This window comes from Melanostigma gelatinosum, assembly GCF_949748355.1.
Source record: "Melanostigma gelatinosum genome assembly, chromosome: 16".
Taxonomy (NCBI): Eukaryota; Metazoa; Chordata; class Actinopteri; order Perciformes; family Zoarcidae; genus Melanostigma; species Melanostigma gelatinosum.
In genome coordinates, this window is record NC_136649.1 from 16,967,138 (window position 1) to 16,985,438 (window position 18,301).

General features: G+C 43.6%; 1 protein-coding gene across 5 annotated transcripts; it reads right to left on the reverse strand.

Annotated features, from left to right (window-relative positions):
- Positions 1 to 610: 610 nt before the first annotated feature.
- aspg (asparaginase homolog) lies at positions 611 to 16,279 on the reverse strand. 5 transcript variants are annotated; one of them, XM_079287247.1, is made up of 18 exons: positions 15,809 to 16,279; positions 13,284 to 13,410; positions 12,906 to 12,941; positions 10,750 to 10,861; positions 10,401 to 10,526; positions 10,208 to 10,291; positions 9,214 to 9,340; positions 8,997 to 9,109; positions 7,302 to 7,487; positions 7,062 to 7,175; positions 6,843 to 6,962; positions 6,191 to 6,286; positions 4,991 to 5,154; positions 3,618 to 3,704; positions 3,016 to 3,115; positions 2,855 to 2,920; positions 2,137 to 2,153; positions 611 to 1,724 (listed from the first exon to the last, which is right to left on the reverse strand). In XM_079287247.1, the coding sequence occupies exons 1-17, from the start codon at positions 16,059 to 16,061 to the stop codon at positions 2,148 to 2,150; spliced, it is 1,917 nt and encodes a 638-aa protein (XP_079143373.1). In that variant the 5' UTR covers positions 16,062 to 16,279; the 3' UTR covers positions 611 to 1,724; positions 2,137 to 2,147. The 5 variants fall into 5 exon arrangements, with proteins under 5 accessions (XP_079143373.1, XP_079143369.1, XP_079143371.1 ...); XM_079287243.1 differs by lacking the exon at positions 2,137 to 2,153 and adding an exon at positions 2,645 to 2,704; XM_079287244.1 differs by lacking the exon at positions 2,137 to 2,153 and adding an exon at positions 2,631 to 2,704 and having other exon boundaries at positions 1,703 to 1,724.
- Positions 16,280 to 18,301: the final 2,022 nt, after the last annotated feature.

Consider the following 18,301-nt stretch of genomic DNA (forward strand, 5'->3'; position numbering starts at 1 on the left):
AGCTCTCTGTAAGCGTGCTTACCTGGAGAAGGTGAACTCTGTCCTCGCAGCGGTGCTTCCTTGGTGCCATCCCAGCCCGACTGAGTGACTGCAGAGTCAACTGCCTTTTATCTACTGTTTTGGGGCTAGGTTCATACAAGCCTCTCATTCAGGCAGGAATGAGGCCCATGCTGGTCCGACCGGCTGAGCTGGGTTCCACCAGCAAGGAGCTCGACGGGCAGCCGCCCTCTAGACGGAGATAGCAAATACCTGCCACAGCAGGCTGAGAAGTCATCTTTGTCTTCTAAGTTTGTCTCATTTCCGTCTGATTTATCTCTCAGTCGGACAGTGAAAAGTCACACAGAAAGCGTCACGTTTGGGTTTGATGTATTTCTCCTAAAGGCCTACTGCAACCACAATGAATCCAATTATTATTCACAACACATTTCTTGAGAGAACACAAAGGGACTCTGCGCACTCAGAGAAATGACCTTCAACAATTGGTTAGACCCGCGCTAATTCATATAGAAAACCATGTCAAATTGGAAATTGCTCAGGAGTCCTTAGCAGGAGCAGTATAAGCACAGTTTCAGTGTTCGGAGCAACTCAGAAGCAATCACAGGAGACGATGTTTTGAAAGAAAAGATTTATTTCCGTTGCTTTTATTTCCACAGAAGACCACGAATCCCCTTTTCTCTGTCACACACACAGACACACACAGAGAGACACTGTTTTTGAATACATCAGTGGGAAAGTAACATTTGCACTTCAAAGTCCCATTAATCACAGAAGATTCCCTGACAGATGTTAACATTACAGTGTAAACTACACAGACAAAGATTGATTTATTAACTTTTCCAAATCAAACAAGAGTAGCGTTGTTTGAAATAGTTTACTTGTCACACAATAAAAATAAGGAAAGTACATGAAGCCATTTGCTTGTGATCGTGGACGCAAAGAATACAAGTTGACATCAAAATGTCCTTCCTTTTTCCATTTCAAAGTGAGATATGCGACTCTTCCATCTTGCTAGTCAGTGCAAGAAACAGGCTGGATGAGTCTGGCAGATAGCTACAGGTCTTTGTAGTACCTGTTTGAGCAACAGGAAGTACTCTGCTTCAGGGCCAGTGGACAAGGGCTAGAGTTGAATCACATCACAGACAATAAAAAGATATGTTCATTGGTTTACTTGAAACTTTGCAGCATTTCACTGTAAAAATAACCATAAAAATAAAATCTGTAAGTGTACCCTGTACTTTCAGATATCCTGAATATATTGCTATATTATCTTATAAAGTAACGTTACTGTAGTCAAGAGTTCTGTAACTATTTTAGTACATATAACACAATGATGTAATGGGAGGTTTCAGCGTTCTCCATGTTGAAACAGCTCAGGTGACATTCACCCTCAATCCCTGATTGGACATTCACATACATGTACTACTGTGCAACAATAATACATCTGCATACATGTAGTGCTGTCATTTCTGTTCACCTTGCACTCAAAGCAGTGCTTACACACAGTTGTGCTATGAATGGGTTTGGAGGGAAACACTGTAAGAAAGTATGACAATCTAACATTCAAAGTCACAGTCGCTCTGTGAAGTATAGAGCAGTGCTGTGGACGGTGTGAAGAGGACGGCTCGGGGGAGGGACGTGGATGCGGAAGGAGGACGATTCCTGTTGGTCGAGACAACGTCAGCTCACAGTCCTGTCGGGGCGGCTGTGAACTCAATCACTCCGCTCTTCCACGGAGACACAAAAAGAGGACAGGATTAACAGGAAGCACTGGGGAGGCGAGAGATGTTTCAGTGCTCTTGATTACTAATGTGCACACACACACACACAAGTCAGCCGAGTGTAAAGCAGGCTGCACAGGTTTAGCACTCACAGGTATTGGTGTAGTTTTGATGAAAAACAAAAGAGGTCTGAGGCACGCTTAGCCGAACTCTCAACGATCACGGTTGCTTCTCGAAAGCAGGGCCGCAACTGACAATTACTGTAATTATAAATGAATCCGTTGATTGTTTTCTTGATTTATAGACTTAAAAAGATTTTTCAATTAAACGTCATAAAGCAGAGAAACAGGCCAGTCATAATTTCCCAGAGATTGATTTACATAGTTATAAAACAAACAAAAAAACAGGAAATACTCACATTTGAGAAACTCAAACCTAGAAATGATTAACATTTTTGCTTTTAGAAAGGGGTCAACATTGTTTAGTCGATTGACTGGAAAATGAAACATAATCGATTCATCACTTTCTTTACTTAGAAATGTATTTTTCATTAACTATTACCAATTATACTCATTTTTGTTGAATCCCTTGAAACCTCTTTTAATGCATTTGACTGTGTATGTGTTGTTTAAAACACAATATGCACAAGGGCCCCATGGGTGATTCGCACTGCCGCTAGCAAGAAAGCCCTCGCTTTGAAACCTAGCAGGGACGACGGAGTTTTTTCTGTGAGCAGTTTGATGTTCTTTAGTCCTGTGACCTAACCAGGGTTGAAACCTGCCTCTTACACAAAGCATGCTGGGATACACAAGCCTGAACACGATGAGTGGTTTACAAAACGGATGGATGTATGGCTTCATAACAGGCATGCTCATGCTCAATTTGGGAAATGCACAAACTCGGAAAACGCACCACATCTAATTTACCTCATCATCATCATCCTCATCCTCATATTCATCATACACATTCAATTCACCAAATACTGGCTGAAATCAAACAGAACAAACATGTAATTGAGAGGCAAATATAGACAGAGGATTATACCAATCTGAGTGCTGCGCTAGTGTGCATATCAAAGTTAAAGCTGGTGACAGAAATGGAGCTGTGAAGCAGCTAAAGTGGAGAATAGTGGTTACCTTGGATTTTTTGCCTACGAGTTGGACTAAAAATGCCACCACGTCCATTTTGCCGAGAGCGTGGGCCTGTGACAGGGGCAGAATGAGAAAACGAATGAATAAGACAGGGTTTTCTTATGAACTTTGTTGTTAAAAGTGGACTACATGTCCCGAGGACCCACCAGTTGAAGTGCTGTCTGTCCGTCATAGCCTGGTTTATTCAGATCAGCTCCAGCAAGTTTCCACATTTCTAGGCCCTCCAGGTCACGGCTGGCTGCCAGGCTGGCACACAGCAGGTACACAACAGAGTTATTGCAACACAGGGCTCCGTTTCCCAAAAGCAATATGATCAACAATCAAAGAGCCATTGGGTGAAGGACAAATTGTTGTGCGAAGAGACTTTTCTGAAACTAGGCAGCACATCAAGGGAAAATAAATTGATAATGTTGCACCTCATGACCTAGATGTTTTAGTTTTATCTTAACAATCCATGCTCATCGAACCTTATAAAAGGCGTGTTTCTGAAACTGTAATTTGTCTTGACAAAGCCTGTCGGGTGTCTCAGGTAGATGTAACAGGGGCCAGCCATTGTCTCGTACACACAGAACAGATGCGCCGCTATGCTGCCGGGGAGCATTCCTACCGTTTGTGTAACAGTGGGACAACTGGTTGAGCCTGTGTCAACTATGTAGGATGGGTAACTGTAATGATGGCGAAGCAACCGGGAAATTTGTCACTTAATGCGTGTGCAACGGTTTGAAGACGTGATCTATGCGCGTCTCACCTGCACAGTTCAGTCCCTGCTTCATCCAACTCGTCTCTGGAGAAGTGAGCTCCGGTCTTCCTCAGCAGCTTCACCACCTCCTTGTGCCTAAGTTATTCAGAGAAGATGCAATAGAGTTATATACTTGTGACTTCATGTGTAACATATAAATACTACAAGTATATCATTCAGCCTCATTTTTCACTTGGATCATATGATCTGTACAGTACAGTTTGATTTGATGTGTGGCAGTGACTGTGGTTTTGCATGTAAGAACAAGTTCCTCATCCCCTGCAATCAACCACCCACGCAGGAGTCACCTGCAGTGACACTTGTGGTGACAGGAAACTTTCGATGAAATCAAAACCAAAAGGGCCTGACAGGGTTCACCACTGGACTGCTCAGTTTATAAATAAACAGCTAAGCTTGCTTATGCTATACGGTAAATTAGCTTACAATTGACGCGTAGAGGTATTTAGAGCAACGCGCAGCTAAGAAAACTATTAAAAGCATTTCGAAGGCTTCCTGTTGAGAAGCCAGTATCTCTCATCTGTGAAACTGGGAGCAGGTTGGTCTGGACTGGTTCAGAGGACACTCCCCATAGTTGTTTTAACCCTTCTTTCTCTATGCTTTCTGCCACTCCTTATATGGGTTTCAGTGCACTGTGAAATGTCGGAGACATTCAAGTAGAGTCGGACATGGTGACATGGTGACATGGTGACATCCTGACAGCTCAAACTCAAAGCTCCCGTGCTTACGGTCATTTCACGAAACACATTCAGGGAAGGGCAAAGCACGCAGCGGAGTGGAGCATCGGAAGAGTAACGACAGGTGTTCGCGCTCCAGTGCAGCCCTCTACCGTCACAAACGGAAACAAGTCCACACTTGCAGTGCCAACCGTTAAAATAGGACAACAGCCATTTGGCACAGCTTCGACACATACAATGTTTTCACCCCGAGGCTCACCATAGCACTAAAAGAGAAACCTTAAGAGCGGATCTTCTCCGTTAGACATTCACGGCAAAGCCAACGAATGACAAAAAAATGAAATTAAAAAACTGCTTTGGTAAAAATAAACACCGTCTAAACGGTCAGGTGACAATTAGCCTAATTAGTTTATAATTATTGCCTGGTCTCTAAACTCCATTACGAGTTGCTCCCCTGGTCTCAACCCCCCCCCCCTCTGACAGCCGCTGCTCCCTTCCTGTCATTTAAGCAGAGCCAGATTCCCTCCCTTGCAGCGGCTCATTTAATGAAGTCCCCTCTATTGCAGCTATTAACAACAGACTCAATGTTGTTAACGGCCAAAGGGGGATTTGAAATGTTGTGTTTGCAACTTCATAAAAGGGCATTATTACTTTAACAGACGGATATAAACAAACACAAACACACACCTGAAGCGTACGGCGTTGCTGAGGGGGGTGTCCCCGTAGCGATCTTTAGCATAGACCGTGGCTCCGTGACTCAGTAGGTACTCCACCAGTTTGAGGTGGCCCTCACAGGCAGCAATATGTAGGGGTGTGCGTCCATCGTAGTCACTCAGACACAAGTTGCTGCCCTGCCGAAGACAAACATGCACAGGGTACTTCACCTGGGGGTCTGGGGATATTCTAGATGTGCCTTATTGTCAACAAACCTAAAATGAAATGGAAAGACAGAAGCCAGCAATAAATTCATCCCTTTAATAAATATTATATGTGAAGCGAAAACTATTAAAAACACATCAATAAAGCACACAGCTGCACTGGGTGACGTGGTCTTTGATCACAATTAACATGGGCACTGTAGTTTAAAATGAATGAGTCCGAGCGCTACACACAGTGTTGGAATAGATTGAGAGTTATTTTTCATTTTAATTTTAATTCTTTTTTTATTTTTTTTTATTTTTTTTTATTTTTAGAAATGGGACATATTAATAAAAAAAAATTAAAAAAACATAGACAAACGGCAGCCTTATCCTTTAGTTACCAGTTCGTTAACCTTCTTTCTTACTGTTCAGCAGCGCATGTAGAGACAACGAACAAATAAATGCGGCGTAGGAGGATAAATTAAAGTGAAGCAAAGAAACCCTCAAAGAAAAAGTTAATCACAAGCAGGGACCATGTATTAAAAGATCGCTGTGTGGGTGTGACCACAGCACATTTACACTTTCCATCTGTCCACAGAGGCTGCAGGCTAATCCATGAAGTGACTGCATACAAGTCGAGCCACATACAAACATGTCCACGTGACCGCTGGGGCAACTCTAGGCCTGCCTTACCAGTCGAGCGTCATGTTTTGTTCGGCTGTGTGTTTCCCATACCCCTCATACAGGATAGTGACCCTGGAAACCTGTTGGTGAACCATCAATGTGAATGGCTCACCTGGGTGCGTTGACCCTACAAAACAAACACGATGGCGATAAGCCTGGTAATATGCTGCTCCGCTGGTTTAGAAGTCTAAGCTGTGTATCATAGCCTCAGAGGGTTGATGTATTTTAATAGCAATGTGGAGAGGCTGACCGTGCAAAGGACATTTCCCTGAAACACAGAATAATAACCCCAGGCTGTGTGAATTTAAGGGTTGTGCGTAGTTGCGATCGTACGGTCGCTTACCATATCGTTTAGGGCTTCGAAGGCCTCTATGTCTCCGATCTTGGCAGCAGCGCATGCCAGCGAGGGGGTCATGGCATCACGGATGGCCTCCAGCTCCTGTAGACACCACAGACTTCAATGAAAACAACTGCTGCTATTCTGAATAGGTTGAAATGAATGAACTTGGCCTTTTTGGAATAGACTTTCAACACCGCATGTTCTGGACGTCTATGTGAGTTGAGTGGTTTTTCTTTGGGGAAGGCAAACATAAAAAGCAACTGGGGCCGTATTCACGAACATTCAGAGAATAATCTCAGAGAGCTCCTAACTTAGCCTGAAAAAATAAAATTTAAAAAAATCTAGCATTTTGTCATTTCTGGCATTATAGCGTTTTTTTGTGTTGGGCGGGAGATATCTCTATCTCTAATGAGATGGACCACAAACGTTACCCCTGCACCATCTAATCAGTTTCATTGACTCACTGTCATTCAGCATTTGGAGAATCTTTGTCTCTCCATCTCCTCCACTGCTCCAGAAACCCTGAGGCCTCTTAAAAGTCTTCCTCCTCAGCTCTCTTAAGGGCCAAGATGCTTTGGAAATAACTTTTATCCTGACCAGGATCTTGTCTTATCTATCACTGCTATTGAAGTCTGTGTATTGGTGGTGCCATCACCTCGTTGCAGCTGATGCTCAGTGACTTGGCGATGACCTGGATGAAACGGCTGTCGCTCAGACACAGCTTGGCTCCGGCTAAGTCTGAAACCATCTCACCTCGCAGGTTCTGACCCATCATCTGGACACAGCGAAACACACATGATTATTATAGTAATCTACATGGTGATCCTCTTATGCTTCTATAAAAGCAATATCGCTTTGGAAAGTAGAAACCAACCTTTTTCTTGGCATCAAAACTTATCTCTTTCTTGGCCAATATGTAGGACAGCTTTGACAGGGCCGCCTCTGGAGTCATGTCTCCACCAGCTATGAGCCCAGCATCCGTCAACACCTGAGAAGTCATAGGTATATATATATATATATTTATACATGTACAGTCTCTCCATTCTGTACTTGGGAAATTCAACATTCACAAAATGTAGTAGAAATGGGTGAGGGTTGACTAGTGGTGACGTGCCCTGCCGGTGGCGTAAGATGCAGACACGGTCCCCCTCAGACACTGGGTGCAGTTCATGATGATGACACCAGAGTCGGTGGCCTTCTTCAGCTCCTCCAACAGGTCAGGTCGGTTATCGGGGGCATTTCCACTGCCGTAGGTCTCCAGGACTACACCCTCCATGGGCGGCTGCAGGAAAGCCCTCACCTGGACACAGATATATACCAAGGATTCACATTACAAACGCCCGAGATCCATGGCCAACTGGACCGGCTTCTCTAAACTGCGTGTAATCAAATTGCGGAATTAGTATTCCGTGTTATTTTTCCTGCAGCCCCTCTCACTCTAATGCATGAGACCATTCACTCTCCTAAAAGCCCATCTGGTGCCGTCTATGCAACCAGTATCTCAGTTGGCTGGCACCGGGAGGCCCTATACCACATCATTAGCCATGGCGTATGACTAGAATGGCAGATGACTGAAATGACAGGAAGGAGAGCAATTAATCTGAAGGTGTTAGCAAGCATAAAGTCACTTGGCAAGACCAAAGCAGTAACCGTAAAATGTAAGAAGACGGCGACATTATAAGTGCCAAGTTCGGTCGCTATTTTTCTGATGCGATAAGCAGTTTGCCGAAAGACGTTTTGACGCAGATTACCATTGAAGCTCTCGTGCAGCAGAGACAGTGGGCACACAAGAGCCTGGTGCATAATCAAAACAGAGCCTCGTAAAAGGCAGTTAAAGGCTGGAAGAAAGTCTTGATAGCCGAGCTGGGCAGTGTGAGCAGATTGAGACAGTAAAGTCGGTCTCCCGGCAGCCTCTGCAGGGGGAGGTGCAGCTAAATGTTACAGTATCTACGCCAGTCCTCCCTCTTTACAGGGTGATTGGTCATGGCCCATAACTCCTTCTCATCTTTCTCTGGACTGAGCTTTGATGGCAGTTTACATGACCGGGAAGGTAACGGAAGGCGGGTAATAGCGCAATTAAATTAAAGTTAACTATATTTTATTGCAGTTAGACAAAATAGTAGTTTTTGAACAGCCGGTTACCTTGGAAGAACATCTTTTTAATTACATTTTAATACGCTGTGAAGGAAAACTTGAAACTGGCAACAAGCTGGTAAAATGATTACTTTACCTTTCATTTACCCGTCATCACTTCACTAAATACATTTTGTGTGGATTTGATTTTTCTGTAATTATCCATAAATATTGAAAAGACCTCAGGTGAAATAAAGCGAATCGTAGTACGATGCAAATACTTATATATTCAAAGCAGGTAATGAGTGATCTGTTATGAGGTGTATTTGTCTGGAGTGCACCACAAACATTCTGGACATATCAAGAAATCCATCAAACTATGAGCAGCTGAATAATTCCCCGAAGAGAAAAAGAACACCCATTCATTATTCTGTTGTGAGAAACATCAGCCGAAGACCAAGGACATAATAACGACCAAATTTCCATTAAATAAAAAAATATGAACTCAAGCTTTAAATCCTTCCTTAAATTTGGAGACTTTTTAAATAAGGTTAACTCCACTTGAACGTTTCACTTGAAAAAAAAAAGATGGGCAACTTTTTGCTGGACGACAAGTGAACACCTCTGGACATTAGGGGGCTGTGACAGAGACAAAGTGAACACCTCTGGACATTAGGGGGCTGTGACAGAGACAAAGTGAACACCTCTGGTCCGGTTCTGGCTCTGAGCGACTTACAGTAGCAGCAGTGATTCCTGGGAACAGCCTGAGCAGGCCCACGTTCCTGTTCAGCTCGGTGCTGACTTGAAACTTTGCTGTGGTGTTTGCCCTCCACACTGTATCCCAGTTGACTAAAAGACAAGACGGAGGGTTAAAAAAAAAAAAAAGATTGAAAGTGGAGAAACGCAACGTTTATTTTCCCCATGAAGACAGACCCATGACGCCACCGGCTCACTTGTAATGTCCACTTCAGCGACGGCCAGAGGAGCCAGGTTAGGAGAGGAGAACGCATTGAAACTCATAGCATCCACCTTGGTCACACGGTTCCCTCTGTAGAGTTTGTTGTAGAAGTACAAGCACACCTGAATAGAGATAAAGACATACATTTACTGCACACCATTTGCTCCTCTACGGAGACAAAAGAATCCGCTGCAGGACTTAACATATGCATGAAAACCTGTGCGCACCTGTCTACAGATGGAACGGTTTTCTAGAAACTCATTGCAAAATGCTTTTCACAGAAAAACACTCGTCTGTTTAAGTACAACCCTCAATGCAGCAAAATTAAATTCAACGGACACAGTTTTTTTACTGCATTTGGGTTGTGGATACGAGGTTTTGGCTCAGCAGGTCGACCACTAATCAGAAGGTTGGCAGTTTGATGTCCATATGTCAACGTGTCCTGGGTAAGATACTGAACCCTAAATCGCTCCCGAAGGCTGAGCCATGTGTGTGTTTGAGCATGAGTTTAGATCCTGATGGGCAGGTTGCACCTTGCGTGGCAGCCCATATGAATGTGTGACAACACTTTCCAGTGTTCTTCCTGTTCTAGTATATGTTGTTCGGTATTGCGAAACACTCGAGAGTATTCTCACCGGACAAGTCGTTTAGCAGAGCTTTTATTGTCTCTTGCGGGCCAGTAGTGACACCTTTCTCAACTTATTAACAAATATACAGGGTTATAATGTTAAAAGGTTTTTATTTTCATTCTGCGGTTCATTTAAAACTGATTTAGCATTTATTAAACCCCACATATGAAATCTAAGTCACTATTGGTGATCATCTAGACTCTAGATGATAAGAGACTCTAGATTCTAGAGTCTCTTATTCTCTCTGTTTCTTTCACAAAGAGGGTAATTGTTAATGTTTTCTCCGCGAGGCTGCCAAATGTCTCTAATAATCGAATACAATAGCCGAGTCTCATTTATGTCCCATCTCCCTTTCCTCACCTCGGGAATGACAAACTGGCCTGCGACCAGCAGCGCCCCCAGCAGGTTGTCTCTGCCATCGTTCCTCAGCTCATAGATCGGCACCTTGAAGACAGAACGGGCCTTGTCTTCAGAGGGCAGAGAATATTTGAAATGCCGCCGACACATTTTGTTCTTTTCGTCTGTTGGGCCCTTTGCAGACAGCAGCTCTTACCTGTGAGCCGGTGAGAATGATCGGTTTGCCCAAATGTTCACACATGAAGGACAGGGCAGAGGCTGTGTACGCCATAGTGTCTGTGCCATGGAGGATCACAAAACCGTCATAGTTTTCGTAGTTTTTCTGGAGAAAAAAAAAAAGACAGCATATTGTGGATCGTCTTAGATGGCAGCATAAAGACAATTGTCTTTTTTTCTACATTATTATATCGTATATTTTATGAGCAATATGAATATTATAGGATGGATTGATGCCTCGCGTTTTAAAAGCAGAAATCATTCGGTGTTGTATTTGGAAATGGAGGCAATCAGAAACCTAACAATGAAATGGATCCAGCAGCAAGTACCTCAATGTCCTTTCCAATTCTACCCCAGTCATCTGTGGTCATATTGGAGGAGTCCAGCAAAGGGTTGTACTCTATAACAGTGTAGACTATCCTCTTATTGTCTTTACTCAGCCTGCAAGAGAGAGAGGTTCTGTCATGATATACACAAGTTCAAACGGGACCAACTGCCCAAAATAAATCAGTGGTTTTAGTCTTTGCAGGCAAAAACATTTACTCCAAAATACATCAAGGGCACACGGTTAAACACGTCATTATTATCTTCACTGTGACAAATGAACAGAGTTGGATTAAGTGCAGGTTAAAATTGAGAAGTGAGTTTAAAGAAGGGTAGGGGAATGCTAAAAACCAAGCTGACTTTATGAAGCGAGGCAAAGTCTATTTAGCCAGGCCTTCTGTCTCAGCAGCAGGGTGCCAAAACCTGTTTCAGACACACACAGAGAATTCTGAAAGTGTAAAAGGGAGGGGCATGTCTGCACACTGTTAAAGAGAGCGGCACTTTACTGTTTCGCCATTTCCCCAGCAAAGACTTAATGTTCTGTGGAGCTTTACCACTGTGTATGGTAAACACAGGCAACGCTGAGGGACATTATTGTCTTGAGGGTTATTCGGTGAGCCATTTCAGGTTAGGGGGCGAAAGCCCATGTTTCTCTTTTCCTTCCAGTTACCAGGGAAGGAGCCTCTGGTGTATACATATTCATGCTGCCTCTATGTGGATTTTAACTCAGGCGTCTCACGGCTCCGCCTGCGACACTCCACACTAGGCAGCGTGACTGGCTGAAGAGCCATGGAAAGATTTTCTTTTTTTTAATCTCCCTTTTAAAGAAACTGGGTGGGACACCCCCCACATTACCATAGGGCAGCCTTCTAACATGACGACAGGAGCTGAATGGACTAGCGGGAGGACGAGCACCCGTTCACCCAACCGGGGGTCCTACAGACACTCTTCTAATTAGCCTTGAGTCCACACAGGACCCTGGAACATATGTTGTTGGTAATCCTGAAGCCAAAGTGCCACAAGAAAACACTATTCAAATCACCAATTATTCATCTATCTGGCAGTGTACCCTAAGGTGTAGCAACGCTACACATTAGCATACCCGTGCTGAGATGCCTCATAGCTTAAGAATAATGAATGCCTGTGTGTTTCTGTGCGTGTGCATGATTGGGGACTTAAAAAGTCGAAGAGGGGGGTTGGAGGTTGGGGGGGGGGGGGGGGCGGCAAACAGTCTTGTGGCGTTGCCTCTCAACATCATGAATAAAGCTTTTCAACAAATCAATAAACTAATTCCCTCCTTCAACATAGACTGGAACCACATACTATTAACAGGATTAGACTTGCATATGAGCCTGCATATATTAACACAATGCCAACTCAAGGATGGGCAAATATTAAAAAGTGAATCATGCTCTCACCCCCAAACAATTAGTTAGCAAAGGTTTTTAATATTATTCAAAGTTAACCGATTGCTAACATTTTAAGACCTTTACCGAGCAGCCGATGTACAAACAGGAAGCTCTTGTGTAGTTGCTGAAGGTGTGGGAGCAGTGTGAGGTTGAAGTCCTCCAAAATAATTCTCATAAGCTCCACAAACAGTCTACCACCGCCTGATGTTTCTTATCTCTACCGCACATCCTGCTGCCGCTCAGTCGGTTTTCACAGTGGCAGTCGACATGAAGGAGGTTTGGAAATGAGTGAGTAAGGGTACGATTCTGGTAGAGGCACCCCCGCTATCGCTGACATTTAAGACCATTAAGAGGCTGTTGATCGCTGAGGGGAACCTGTCACAAGGGGCTCCACAGCACATGCACCAGAGATCAAGACAACCTGGATTAAACAAACAGCAATAGAGTAGATTAGCTTTGCTTTTCCTAGTATGCCAACAGCAGCTTTTCACAAATAAACCCTCCAGGAAAGATCAGGCTATCTCAGCTGGGATTCTTTAAGGCAGGTGGCGTGTTGATGACAAGCGAAGAATAAGAGACACGACAATACTTCAGGCAATACACAGCTCCATGCGCATGAGTCCTTCCTGGTATTTAAGGCCACGTCGGCATGCATTTCCTGTCAGGCAAGCACACCCAAACATTTGGTCTCAAGGACTGCAGAGACAGCAAACCACTCTCAAGCACAAACAATGCCACCAGTGCTACTGCACCCATGAAATAGATGGTCAGAATAGGGCGTTGGCTTCCTGTTGAAGGAACAAAAGCAGTTTAGAGTCATTAAAAGCAGTGAGGACAGTGATTCGTTTCCATGTAGACAGGCTCAGCCCTCCAGGGCAATAACTTTAAATGAGATAAAGTGTAACATTCTTTCGAACTAAGAAGAAAAAATATTGTGATAAGCTTCCTTAGGTATTTAGATGGTGAAAACCCCACATAACAATATGTGAATTACATATACATCATATAAAAAGCCTTGGAGTAGATGATACAACACATCCTGTGTGAAGAGCAGAACATGTATTACTGTACATTTTCTAAATAAAGTTATATGTTCTGACTGAGTGGGGAAGAATTCTGGGTTCACTTACGGCAGGACCAGGCTGTTCTCCGATCCATAGTACTGATACAGGCAGGTCTGCTGGGCATACAACTCATCGTGGAGGATGGGCAACTTGCGCAGGCCCTGCACAAAATAATTGGCTTTTGGGGCAAGCACTGTGGGTTGCAAAAATATTTAAATAGGGGGTTATTGTAATATTTCTTAGCGTGCGCTCTGTTAAATCAGTAACAGTTTAGGAGAAAAGCACAAGAGGCATTACAATCAGCTCAACACCAAACATCAGTCTCATACTGAACCCTAGTGGTAATTGTAAGAAGTATCATTGTTGCACATGCTGAAAAATCCCCTCGAACGATGATTCTTACATATGACTGAGTCGTTTTTAGGCCACTGAATTAGTCATAATATAAAAGTGGAGAACTGTGAATACAGTGAGCACAGCACCACTGCAGCTGACAGCCACATGAGCATAAGTCATCATACCGTCGGGAATCAAGACAGGATGACTTGATAAGAGTGACGGTAAAGGGGAAATCACCGGCAAACACAACCTTAAAGCAGAGCTTTGCATTGTGGGAGGCGGGCTTCCCTATGGGGGGCTCCAAACTGTTTCAGGGGAGGCTCGGTGAACGGATTATTATGTCAGTTTTCAAAAAATCGTACATAGAATAACCTATGTGTGTGGTTTGGCTAAAGAGATACAGTAGTTTTGGGGGATTTTACAGTTTTTCCTGTCTTTCCCAGAGTCTTTGTCCAAGCTTTGTCTAAGGGGAGGCCCACAGTCTCTGACTTTGAAACACTTAGTAAACATGTATCAATGGTCTAAAGTAAACTCAACTTCTTTTTCATGCAGATTGAAATACGTGTCCGTGATAACGTCTCTCATGACAGAACTCAGTCAGTGCTTACGTGGCGGCTGGTCAATAGAGGGCGATAGGGCGCCGCCCCACCTTGAGCCACAACAAATAAAATGAAATGAATAATAATAAACGATACAAATTGTCAATATTTGTGTTTTTGAAATGTGTAAAATATGATATCTGCGGTAAATATATGCTTTTCCTGCATGTCCTTTTGGGCAGTTTCTCCAGCTCTGTGGCGCTGGAGAAACTGCCCAAAAGAGCAGTTTAGCCAATTGCTGATTAAAGATATAAATGTGTGACATACAATTTAGCCAATCAGCACCCTCAAATAGATTCAGCTTGGGTCAGAATGCCCCAAGCTGAATCTATTTGAGGAGAAACTGCAGAGCTGATATCAGATCAGCCTGACCTCACAATCAGACAGCAGACTAGCAGGAAAGGGAAGCAGTACATGAAGCTACCAGCTGTAAATAAGATGTCCTGACGTGTTTGTCTAAGTGTTATTTTCTGCTTTTTTTCATGTTGGAATAAATGTTAAATATTTAACTGCAAAGTAGCAATACGTGTTTGATACCTTCATTTATTTAGCATTAAATCATACTGGGATGTTTGCTGAAATTGATTGGATGTGGCACAGCCCTACCTAGAACATGTTCCACCAGCTGCCATGGCTTTCAATATGTTTCTCTCATTGAGAGAGACATCGAGCTGTTCTCAACTCCCTTCTATTTGAATAATGAGTCTGTTCGGCTCAACATACGTGAGCAAACATCTCTGTTAAATCTGAACAAAAGCACATTGAGAACCACATTTGATTGATTTTGCTCACTTTAACACACTAGGGGTGAGGCGATCGGACCTGAGTGGCCCAGCCCTTGGTATATTTTGCTGTATGTGGCCCTCAGTGAAAAAAGTTTGGACACCCCTGGTCTAAAGTAAACTCAACTTCTTTTTCATGCAGATTGAATGGCGACGTCTAGACATTGTTGATCAGAGTCTTTAAACTTACCAGATGTGAGAGACACATGAGGTGTGTGCGTGTACATTATGGACCTGCATATCCACAGACAAAAGTGTGATTCATCTCCAGGCCATTTCATTTTAAGATTAAAATACAAGCCTAACAATCACAATACAATGTTATTATATAGCATTGTCAAAACAACAAACAGCTTGAAGAGGTGAGTAAATACTACAGAGTCCATGGAGTGTACAGGAAGTGAAACAAAGATGGATGACCTTGGATGTTAGGCTACTCACAACAGCCTCACTACCTGCTCCAGATGTTGCCCAATCCCTTAAGTCAACATCTAGTTAATAATTGAGAGAATATGTGATCCCACCACAGTTACATCAAGAGGGGCAGCTTGTAAAGTTGTTGTCTTTAGCATGACCTCCCTGATAGATTCACAATGTGAATGTACTGTTCATCACTGAAATAATATTCAGTGTTACATTTGGATTTAGGAGTCAGGTTTACGGATGTAAACCAACGTAGTTTCCAATTAGCATAAATTGTTTGAAGGACTATTTTGGGATGCGCTCGCATTGTTGTCACGCAGCTGCTCAACTTAACTCTTAATGAGAACATGCATCGAAGCTGCTATCGGCACGCGATCTGCTGTGCTAACGAGCTGCAGAAAAACAGAAAAACAGAAAAACAATCCATTACGTTCCGATGACCGTATACCGTTATCACGAAGCGTCATCCCGATGGTCCCTCCGGTGTTTATAACCAGGACTCGCGCCTCCTCGACGGAGGGGGAAGTCGCAGACTCCACGGACTCACTCGAGTTGCAGCTCGACAACCTTCTCCTCCGGCGTGAATGCAGCTGGATATTTCTCTGGTGAGAGACGACATCGGTCACTTCTGTCAGATCCAGCGTAGGCTGCGATAAAGCCCGCGCGAGGGATGTCAGGTTGTTGAAGCTGGAGTCCGCCATGACGCTTACGAGTGAGCGCCGGGTACTAGCCCTTTAAACACGCTGGTTGCAACTGTTCAACACCAACAATGGTCCTTCAAGGGCTGCAGGCACGCTGAAACATGGCACCTAATCCTGCGGCCTAGTAACGCCGATTACATCATGATCATGCGATTAAACAGTGGGCGGTACCACGGTTTTAATGATATTTACATATCACTGTAGCCCACAGTACTTGTTTCTTCCTCCCCCAGGACCCTTGTCCGTAGTTGTGACCTGATGTGGGTGAGACCTCAAGGTGCAGGGCCGAGATCCTTCTTGTGGTCAGTCTGTGTCACTCAGCATCAGTCTGTGTCAGTTCAGCGGAAAGATTCAGCTGTGGCAGGCGAGCATAGTTCGGCAACCGTCAAGAAGCTTCCTTCCTGAGACATTTCCTGAGAACACCCGTTGTTGTTACGACAGATCAGCTTCCATAAATCAGTTTTATGATTTTAGTTGAGTCACCGGAGCCCCCTGTTCTCTGTATGCATCCTTAGAGTAAGTACGTTGTACTTTTTTGTTTCTAAGTATTGTTTATTTAAGTATGATTTTGCTGGTTTTGCAACAAAATGGAACATAATACACTCTTTACAAATTATTACTTTTATAGTCATTTACAACAATCGGCTAAATAATGAAAATAAATCATCCGTTTTATAATCATTTAAAAGTATATATACAAATAAAAATTAAAAGACATAAAATGTCCAATCCAAAAATACATGTTTGAAAATATCTTCACTCTTCCTCTGCTTATATGTATATGTATGTCAGTAGGTGACACAAGCTGCCAGAGAGTGACGCAGGGTGACGCAGAGTGACACAAGCTGCCAGAGCGTGACGCAGGGTGACGCAGAGTGACACAAGCTGCCAGAGAGTGACGCAGGGTGACGCAGAGTGATTACTTATATGTATGTCAGTAGTAGGGTTGGGTATCATTTGGGTTTTTTCCGATACCGGTGCTAAAACGATACTTTTAAAACGATACCGGTGCCTGAACCGATACTTTTTTCTTCAAATTGAACAATATATTAACTGTTAAAGTATATTATAAATATAAATAAATACAAAACACTTGGCTTCAAACTACAGCTTCAAACTTTTTAACTATGAACAATATGTTAACTGTTAACAGTTTACAGTATACTTAAATAAATATAAATAAATACAAAACACACACACACACTTTGTACACACACTGCAGCAATTCTTTTGCAGAAATATGAGCATATTTTCCCCCTCTGGCAAAATACGACACGTCTCATGACTTATTTTATTTTACCAGTTGGTGGCGGCAATGCGCCAATTCGTCGTTTGCCAACCGCCAGTACACCTCAAAGGAGGAGAAGAAGAAGCTTTTGTGTGCCTGTGTTGTTGTGCTCATGAGCGACAGCGCTACGTACCCCGTTGTAATAATACTATGAGTGAGGAGCGGAGGACCGAGTCCTGCTGCTAGGACGGAGTCATCAGAGTAGTGTAAAAAAAGTATTTCAATCGGCGCAGGCACCGAAATGAAGCACCAAAATCTGCGTTACGTTTCGGTCCGGTAGGTACCGAACGTATAGGAACCGGTTCCATACCGGCACCGAGTTTCGGTGCCCAACCCTAGTCAGTAGGTGACACAATCTGCCAGAGAGTGACGCAGGGTGACGCAGAGTGACACAAGCTGCCAGAGAGTGACGCAGGGTGACAGAGGGTGACGCAGAGTGACACAATCTGCCAGAGAGTGACGCAGGGTGACGCAGGGTGACAGAGACTGACGCTGAGTGACACAGACTGACGCTGAGTGACACAGACTGACGCTGAGTGACGCAGAGGTGCCAGTGCCACGAGAAGGATCTCGCTGTCTCTCACATCAAGGGCAACACACTTGATGGACACTACTGTATGTGGGTCAGCATTATAATGAAACGGCCGTATATATTTTTAGAAATTATTTTGAATAATATGTAATACTCAAGAGTTCTGTCAGTCAATGCATCTGCTAAAATACTTGAATAAAGTAGTGTAACCTCACTACCTATGACATCTTGCTTTGTATCAGGGACGTAACTAGACAGTGCAGACAGAGCGGTTGCACTGGGGCCCGAGGGCAGGGTGGATACATTACCCATGATTCCTAGGCTGCCTGATGAAGTGCCTGCAATGACCACAAACCCTATACATTTAAAAACTCAGATCCTTTCTCGCCATGACCCATTTGGTGTGTGTGCGTGTGTTCA